This window comes from Limulus polyphemus, unplaced genomic scaffold, assembly GCF_000517525.1.
Source record: "Limulus polyphemus unplaced genomic scaffold, Limulus_polyphemus-2.1.2 Scaffold661, whole genome shotgun sequence".
Classification (NCBI taxonomy): Eukaryota; Metazoa; Arthropoda; class Merostomata; order Xiphosura; family Limulidae; genus Limulus; species Limulus polyphemus.
In genome coordinates this window covers 472536-482724 of record NW_013666271.1, presented here as the reverse complement: position 1 = coordinate 482724, position 10189 = coordinate 472536, and the positions used below count along the sequence as shown (strand labels likewise).

Below are 10189 nucleotides of genomic sequence, written 5' to 3'. Positions count from 1 at the left end.
TGTGTGTAGGTAGTGAGTAATTGAACTGCAGTCAGATAGTATTGTTGAAGTTGAGCACGTAATAGCGCGACTGTTGAAAATAAGTGTATCGGTAAAGTTGTATTCGGAAAGAATAAACCAGTTTTACTAAGAAAGGACTTGTGTCGCTAAAGTTTCGTCGGAACGAAGTTACGGGAAATCAATTAACAAACGGAGACGTAACACTCGGAAATAATTTATACCGGAAATTATCAAACGAGCAGATACGTAACAATATCTATAGGGTTTTGAGTCCGTTTTACTTCACTATATAGTAACCTAAATTAATTTATAACATAAATGAATGGAAGTATCTTTTCTAACAAAAATTATTGTAACTGAAAAACACCAGACGATTAAGTAAAGTGCAACATTGACTTGAATATGTTTTAATATATATATTGTAATGATTCATGTTTGGCTTATTTAGGTTTTGGTGTTGCAAGAAATATAATAAACAACATAATAATAATATTAATAACACCAAGAGACTGCACTCATATCAATAAGAAAAGAGAGACTTGTTTGTTTGTTTTAAGCTATGCACAAAGCTACATAATGGGCTATTTGTGCTCTGCCTACCACGGGTATCGAAACCCGGTTTCTACCATTGTAATTTCACAGACATTCCGCTGTGCCACTGGGGGGGGAGGCCGAAAAGAGAGACATCCGGGATAGGAAAAAAAATCGAGAAAATTATAACAGCACTTTCTAAAAATATGGATTAAAATATTTTCTGCAATAATAACATTAAGAGATAAATTATGAGTAAAATACGTTGTATTATCACTTAAACTGTAATACTAATAATAATAAATAAAGCAGTAGTTTTTATGAGATACAAAGAAAAGGTGGAAGGGGTTAATGGTGGGCTTGATGTACGGATAGGATCCAATGGTGAGACTTAATGTATTTTTTATTCTTATAATTTTACAAATTAGTTTACACTTTATCAAATTAAAGCTTATCTTTCTTTGCTATTTATAGAGAGAATTATTTTTTTTTATGACAAACTTGAATTTTAAAGTGTCAAGAGTAGTACACTGCTATTACTAACACTCAACACTGGGGTGACTGGGTAACACAAACACTTGAATTTTGAAAGTGAAACAGTAAAGATAGTAACGAGTTATTAAATATGCATTGTATTTGTAGCACAGTAATGTGACTTTTAGTATAAAATGTCGTAAACTTGAAAATAAAAGTGTGGTTTGATGTAATTAAAGAGTTAGGCCTTCAAAATGAAATCAAAAAAACATAATTCAACAAATAAAAAATAAGAGATAGCTGCAGTGGTAAATATCTTATAAATATAATGAAGCTCGCGATGTATATTTCCAAAACTAGGTTCTCTAAAACTACCGCACCGATCGTCACTAATCATACTTGGGTAACATTTTTATAACTAGGCAGTATTTGTATAGCTGAGCAATAAATAAAACATTTGAAATTTCCACAAAAATGATATGTTTCAGATTTAACCAATAAAAATTACAAAGAAAAAAGGAGTAAGTTACAGATTTCACCAGTAAAAATTACAAAATAAGAAGCAAGTTTCAAATATAAAACAAAGTTAAAAAATTATATGTTTTTCTTTAGAGAAAATCTCATGAGTGTTGCAATATAAAAGCAAGGCACTTTCATTGATAACTGCATCTACAAAGAAATAATTCAGTCAAATTTATTCTGTGATGTAATGCTGTGATGGTGCTCATTTTAAACCTAAATTTTCAATAAAATCATTTTTCGTATGAATGGTGAACATTATTGAATGTCAAGTATGAGTACATTGATGTAGAACTGTCAGAGAATTCCAGAAAAGGCTGCAGGCCCAATAATCTTCCACAGGAACTAGCAGTTATACCTGCCTGTAGGGCGGGTATTTCTGCTAGTGTAATTAATTGAACAAAAATTTATATTTTAAAAAGTAAGGCCTTTTAAATAAAAAATATAATTAATCAAATCAAAAAGTGAGATACTGCTAGAACTTAGAAGTAGAATGGTAAATATGTATATAATACCAATAGGAAAAACTTGTATTTTCATTTGTTTCAGCTAATGTATTAATGCAAAAAATATATACATATAATGACCTCCATGTGTAGATTTGTGTTGGTTGTATTTTCATTTTAAAATCATAAAGCTAAAATATTACATTTGAAGTTAGAGTTAACACTAACAGTGATTGTAAATACATTGGTATGCTATAAAAATTGAAAGTTGGGCAAGAAGTGGAAATCATGGTGTTAGAACCTTTCCTGTAGTTCCACTCTTTCTTCAGCCATGGTTGTAAGTCCACTGAATAGATTAAACAATTAAGAACTTATTCAACAACCTCCATTCTCTAGTACTTGAAGATTACCAATGTACCAAACACTAATCCCCTAAAATTAGTAAACATGCAAGGGATCATTTCATAACATATCCCATACTGTCTCAAACTAAAAATACCTACTTAATCTTGTGCCTGTGACTTTAATTAACTTGCTGTTGTCCACTGTATTTTCACTTTTTGTTTTAAATTTATACAGTCATAAATTTTTTCCACATTGTGGTTGGTACTTTACTTGTTTCAACCTTGCTTTAGCCTTCTTAAAATTCTAAGACAGCTTTTAGAGTTTGCTGGTTAACATAAAATGATGAATAAACAGGATAAATCATCACACTAGAATAAATATCTCTCATTTTAAATACAGTCAAAGTCTGTTACAACAGTCATTCAGAACACAGCATAGTCACAAAATGCAGATATGATCAATCACAGATATGAGTTGGAGATTTTCAGGTCTTGACCCAAAAACATTGAAGCTCTCATTTATTGTGGATAACAACAACAAAAAAAAAACATTTTTTTGTCATTACTTTGTTGAGAATTATATTTCCCAAAGAAAAAATGTCCAAATTAATCTTCCTCACCAAAACTGTGATTGATGTTTAAGGTACACTAAAAAAAATGTGGCAAACTATCTTGAATCATCCCTTCTACTTTTCTACTAGGTATGCTAAATGTGCTTCACTTTAGAAACAAGATTTATTTGTGACTCAGCTCATTTATTTTTACATCTCATGTAAATATTACAATTTGGTAAATTCAGTCTTCTCATTTATTCATTTATAACACTTAGGCAACAAGGGACCATTTTTCCTTCAAGGCTGTTTAAACAAACCTTTTATTCTTTACAAAATCAACAGTTCATCTGTTAAATTCATGTAAAGTGCCAAACTCTTCTGCTGACAGAGACTCAGTAGTTTGTCTTTTCCATAACCTTAAGTTGTGTCCTCTCAATCTGTTATCTTCAGAACAAAGCACAAAAATATTAGAGGCATTATCCTGTTGATCCTACAGATAATCTTGTAAACTCTAATAACATTACTTCTTACATTCTGGTACAAGTGCATTTAATGTGGACACATTTCCAATGTTAAACTGTCAGCTCAGTGGCACTTGAATTAACCAACTATTGTCATTTAACATGTTTTGTCAGAAGTTTGAATTTTAATAACAGAGGAATCTAAATCCCTTAATTAGAACCTCACATGTTTACTCATAGATGTTGATAAATGGATTCTGTATTGTAACAATATTGATCTTTATAAATGGATGTAATAATCACAATCTTTCTAACAATGAACATTTCTTATTTACACATTTGTATGTACATCATTATTTAAAAAGTATGTGATAAAAATTTGTTTGTATCTCATACATTTTTATGTTATACTTCAGATAAAGTTCAGTGCTCTGAATGAAGGCTTTGATTCAGATTCAGAAAATGAAGAGCCAGAAGATCTGGTCACCAAAGAAGTCCAGGTACGTGTATATGTAATTTGTTTGATCTTGCTCACTCACATTATCCAAATGTTGTACATACTGTCCCACATTTTTTCTCTTCTATTAGATGATACTCAAGTTAGTTTTAAGGTTTAGTGATTTGACTGTAAATGTTGTAGTATTTACGTTTTTAACTGTTTAATTTCAGTCGTAACTAATCTTGTTCTGAGTACACTAGTTTTTAACAAATTTAAAACTTGGATTTGTCAGTTTTGAAAGCTAAAGATAAAAACAACAACTTTATAGAGATTATTTTAACTTGTTAGATTGGCACTTGTCACATAAATTGTGAAATTCAATCGTGTTTTCAAAACAGTAGTTTTTCAGATATCTTGAAATTTAGTTATTCATTATTGAGTGATAAAATTCAGGTGAACTGCCTAACTAGTTTGTAATGTGTTGTATGGAATTAAAAAGGATTCTTTTATAGTGTATGTGTGAGATAACAAATTCTACTTTTGTTATGGTTTTGTTTACCATTCATTTAATATTCCTTTGATCATTTAGTTTAGCTATGAATTTTTAATTATGTAAATTAGCTAGTCACATGAGATGTAACCTCTTCATCTAATCACTAAATAAGGTCTAACATTAGATCACAGAATAACATTATAAGTTTATTTATTGATAGTGTTAAGTATGGTAAAATTTAGCCCTAACTAAACTAAAGCAAAAAACATACACAACTTGCAGAGAATATAGGCCTTGCAAAAAAAAAGGCATAACTAATGTTAGGCCTAAGGCAAGTGGACTTGTGGATTTTTATGTGTATGATTAGGATGCTTTTGTATTATTCTAAAATCCTGTATTTTAAAAAGTACTGTTGCAATGAAGATACTAATTTGACCACAAATGTTTGTTAGTAAATATATATTTGCATATGTGAGACCTGTTCTCAAACTTTGCCCAGGTTTGTTTTCCATGTTTAATTCAATATTCTAATTTAGTATTTGCTTTATGTTTGCTTAATCTTACAATTCATGTTAGTTTTTTTTAAGCTTTAGATTCAGACATATCCATATACTGAAAGTGCTTTTTGATTGCTTTTGTACATTCATGTAAATTGCATGTATAAACATATGTTACTTTTTGCATTAAATGGCTCTTATGATATAAGAATTTTCTGGTCTGCTTAATTTATTGGTTTAATTGCCAAGCATTTAACATTCTCATATTTTTTGTAATGTTTTCTTTTTTTTTATCTTAAATCGTAGTGAAAAATTTTAAAAAGCATAAATATTTAATAAGCCATGATGTAATTTTATTATTTTTGCTACTGAAATGTACAATGCTTCTCTGTCTTCATCAGATAATTTTTTGTTTTAATATTAAATGTATAGGAAGAAGAAGCTCATAAATTGTACAACAAAGCCCTAGAATTACAGACACAAGGACATTTCTCAGAAGCTGAGGCAACTTTTAAAGAGCTTCTTCAGTCTCAGTTACTTTCCCAAGTAAGACTCCTATTTATGAATAAGAATTATCAGTTAAAATGTGATTATTTTGAAATGAATTTGATGTATATTGTATTGTTTAAAATAATAATGCATTCAAGAAATTGTATAGAAAGTGTTTTTAATATCTATGGAGTTTTGAGTCCATTTTATTTTACCACATAGTAACCTAAATTAAATTAGGTATGTGAATAATGTTACAACATTTTGTCAAATTTGCTATCCATGACTATACAGCAGATAAACTGTTTAATGATTATATATATATATATATATATATGTGTTAAAGAAATCTTTAACACATCAGAAAGATTTGGTGTGTGTGTGTGTGTAGGGGGGGGGGGGTAAAATAAGCTCAAATATTTAGTTTGGTTAAGTTGTTTCATCATGTACAGTGTACTCCAAAAATAAGTGTTTTGACTTTAGAACCAAATAATAGAAATAAAAAAATCTTTGAAACCATTATGCTAAAAACTTTTCTGGTGTCAACATGCTTTTTAGTGCCATATGAGACTAGTGGAACCCAGCATATTTAGATAAAACCTTGAAAAGGTATACTCATATGTACAAAAAAAAAGATTTCATTTAACAGTAATTTTATGAAGTTATTTTACCTTTTTGCTTTTATTGCCAGAAAAACTATAAACTCCCACTCCACCATGTGTAGGTTTATTTACATATTTTTTCCTGCCAGTGCCCCTGGTAAGTGTTCAGCTGTGAAAATATGTGGGGAGAATAGATGCAAAAAAAAATTACAAAGCTTAAGTTAACGAAAACTGCATGTTAATTCAGTAGTTTTTGTTTTGATTTTAAAAATGTAAACAGTTTTTATATGCAAGGAAACATGTAATAAAAATACATTACAAAAGCCTGAAGAATGAATACTGATGACAGAAGAAAAAAAAAGTTTGTTTTAAAGAAATGTAATTTCAAAACTAATTATCTTACTTTGAGCATCTGGTGATAAATAGTTAAACTTGCAAATGTAAATATTTTAGCAAATGTGTTAGTCACAGACTTCAAACATTAACCAGAAATGGTACTATTATAGCACGCTGTCTACAAAGATATTTACAGTATAGCGTATGGTCTACACAGATACCATCATCATCACCGTTTTAACTTTTGTTTATTTGCAATTGGTGCCATTTATTATGAATAATGCTTTTAAACTAATAAAGTACAAAATACCATTACATAACATTTTTGGGGCAAATATAATTGGAATGAAATAAATTATGACAATCAAAACCAGCACAACTGTAACCTCAGTTTAAGGTACTCTTTTGGAAAACACAACTTATTAAATTATTATCACTTGCTGATCAAACACATGGATAGACATAAATTTAGCAAGAAATTATGTTTTAGTGAATCATTAAAATGGTGATGCTGATGATAGTATCTGTGTAGACCGCACCCTATAGTAGTACTCCACAAATTATCATTGAACTATAATCCTCGAGATCTGTTCAGATCTTAATTATTTCCCTAGAAGTTTCTGAAATTTTACATACAGATTATAGATATAGTAAGGATATAATAAATACCATTGTGTGTTTAACTTTTTTTTTACTATAATATCTTAAAAGCAGCTGTAAAAAATTACCAACTCCCTGAATTTCTGCTCATTCATCATACTATAAAAGTTCTGAGGTAGAAACACCAGGTGGAAATAGTTTTTTTAGCCAAGGTTAAGGTATTGGCCACTAAGGTGTTCCAAAAGCTATAATTACAGACAGTATCAATGCAGTTCTATTAATATTTCTAAGATCCATTAAGAATGTTCTAAATGTAAATTTTTCACTCAGAAAATATTTTTAAGTTTTTGCTTCCAGTATCGCTTATCATTGATGCTGTTTGAATGCCAGTTAATCTAGCAGAAGAAATAAATATTGTTACGCCTCTGGTCGTTCGTTCGTTAATTTTCTGTAAAAATTCTTTCTGAAGAAACTTTAGCGATACAAGTCCTTTCTTAAATAAAACTAGTTTATTCTTTCTCATTACAACTTTTCCATACACTTAATTTCCACAGTCACTTTAAGCACACGCTATGATTCACAATGATTCACGTACTTAGTTACGGTCACAATCATGCTTGGCTCAATTGTCCATCTTTATCTCTGCCTGTCTGCAATTCAATTCCGATTGATCTGTCTCACGTTATCCGGTGCACTTATATACAGGAATAGAGGGTGCCTAGCACATACTGGATTATTCGTGATGTTCCCCGATCCTTCGAGAATATCATGACGTGTTACCAGAGTCATGCGACTACCGCTGTTGTAACAGTATATATATAAACCCTCTTCTGTACCAGATGCATTGAAACTTTGTCATCATGGGCAAAAAAGTCTAACATAAACATAATGTGGAACTGTGAAATAGGGAACATAAAGTGAATTGTAACAAGCTCGGCCAAGTTAAGCCTTCAGAAAAATTCATATTATGAAGAGTGTATTCAACCCGTACCAAAAGTAGTTTCATCTAACTAGTCCTGATATTGTAAATACACTTAAATAGCTCTTGCACCACGCAGTAAATCTTTCACCTTTTCTTAAATGCAGGACTTTTTTGATCATGTTTGTTCTTGTAAACAGTTCTACTTCAAACCTTTTAAATGAAAAATTTGATCATATGTGGATGAAGTTACTGTGTATTCCAAGGACTTCTTTTATTTATTTAATTTGGGGGGGGGGGGGATATAGTGATGATATTGACCATCTGTAGAAAACTATTTTCCATATGTATCATGACAGAAGTTCTAAACAGCAGATTTTAATTAAAATTCACAACTTACTTTAGGTTGAGAAAGAAGATTGGTTTTGAAGTTGAAAACTTAAAAGTGAAAAATCACCTTTTCAAAGAATGAGAAATTTGGTTTCTGTGCAAAAGAAAACATAACCACAAGATACACACAACCACCGTTTTATTAACACACTGAAACCTCTTCAGTAATAATTGGGATGATCAGGCATTCTATTGATGGCTATTACTGTATTTTTTGGTGTATAAGATGCACTTTTTTACCCCAAAATTTGATGTCAAAATATGCTTGCGTTCTATACACTGAAGGTATGAATAATATATATGTATATATACGATATACACAAGACGTGTAAATATATTTAAATAGGCATGTATAGTTTAGTTCAATTGAATGTGTTACTTATAACAACAGTAGTTTTTTCTTTTAAAAACATAACTATTTATAATGCTCCCTAAGTAATAAAAAAAATAAATTACAGTGAAAGCAATGAAGATTTTGTAGGTTTTGAACCAAACTAAATAACAGTAAACCTTTTTTTGATTTATGGTATTTTCTTATTTTGATGTTTTGAGCTCTTTTGTGTTTAGAACAATATATACTAATTTTTAAAGTATCAAATTGAATTTTTGTTAAATAAAAATCTTTCAAATGCGACTGTAGTTTTTTCCCCAAAACTTTGTCTTCAAAATAAGGATGCTTCTTATATTCTGAAAAATATGGTAATTTTAAAATGTTTTCAAATGTTTTTGTTAGGTAGTTCCAAAACCAGATGAAGATACACCTCTTACACCAGGCTTGACTCTTAAGTATCTTGCTTACAAAAACCTTGGTAGTATAGCAGCTGAGAAAGGGAATTTTTATGATGCAGTAGATTCTTATCTTGAGGTAATAATTTAAATAGACAAGCGTAAAAGTATGCTGTTGGTACGTATTAATTGTGTGATCTTTATTTAAGTGTTTTTTTGTGGTATCTAAAACCACTAAGGTATTAGCAGGATTTATCAGAATAAGAGAAATTATTATTTTTGTATCAGTAGAAAATTAGGATATTGATTAAAGTATGTAACGTATAGCCTTTTTGTGTGCATCTTAGGCATATGGAAAGACTATGGTAACATTAATCTGTTTTCTCCAGACTTATTATTTAGTGAACTTTGTTGTAACATGCTTACTAAATGGCTAGTAGTGTTATAGTATGTAACAGTTACTTAAAGTTACTTATTTTATAATTATTCATTTTAAAAATATTGCTAGAGAAGAACTCAATGGCTAGCTTTGAAGTGGCAGTTGCGTGTGTGTGTGTGACTTAGTAATTAGTTTGTTTATTCTCAGGGTATATTAGATACTTAAGATTGTGTTGATAACTGTAAATCATTCAGTATTTTTAAAATTATATTTTTGTACGTGATATACTGTGCTTGAAAGTAAGGTAGTAGACAAATTACTCGCAAATGTATCATCCTTTTCTTTGAAGTGCTACTCCATTGTCTTGTACCTCTTAAAATCTAAAACACGATACACAAATTTAGTTGTTAAACACAAGGACATAGAATCAATAGTGCAAGTGCTCTACCAATTTTTTTGAGCTTGTTCCCAAAACTCAGAATGATTATTGGCTGTTTACAATTTTGGCCAATAGGGAAGCTTCTTATTACTCCTAAACCTTTTCTTTCTGAGGCAGTAATTCAGTTTAACTGGTACCCTGTTGATTCTCTAACTCCTTATATGCTAACCTTTCAAGGACTTTCAATATTAAATGCTACCTTCAGTGAATTGTTTTAGCCTATATTGGTTTTAAGGATCATGTTCTGGTTTCTGAATCCTGTCACACCAAATATGCTCAACTCTTAAGCTGTGGGGGCATTATAATGTAAAGGTCAATACCAGTTTTCATTGGAAAAAAGAGTAGCCCTAGAGTTGGCATTGATGATTAGCTGCCTTCTCTCTGGTATTTCACTGCTAAATTAGGGCCAGCTAGTGCACATAGCCCTCGTGTAGCTTTTTTGGACGAAATTTAGTAACCCAGCCATCTCATAATCATCAGATTCGAGCCTTCCTTTATCATCCTTCAAGGGTCCTATCCCCATCTTAATATTTTATTTACACTTAATGTAT

At 30.3% G+C, this 10189-nt stretch overlaps 1 protein-coding gene across 3 annotated transcripts in view; it reads left to right on the top strand.

The window, feature by feature from the left end:
- Positions 1-812: 812 nt before the first annotated feature.
- The window catches only part of LOC106459791 (calcineurin-binding protein cabin-1-like), a 115028-nt gene continuing 105651 nt past the window's right edge, over positions 813-10189 (top strand). For 2 of the 3 annotated variants that reach the window (XM_022386338.1, XM_013919451.2), the window contains exons 1-4: positions 814-915; positions 3746-3829; positions 5191-5304; positions 8828-8959. In XM_022386338.1, the coding sequence (XP_022242046.1) occupies positions 913-915; positions 3746-3829; positions 5191-5304; positions 8828-8959 (333 nt within the window). In that variant the 5' untranslated portion in view covers positions 814-912. Of the gene's footprint in view, positions 916-3745; positions 3830-5190; positions 5305-8827; positions 8960-10189 lie in introns of all 3 variants that reach the window. The other variant, XM_022386339.1, reaches the window with a different exon arrangement.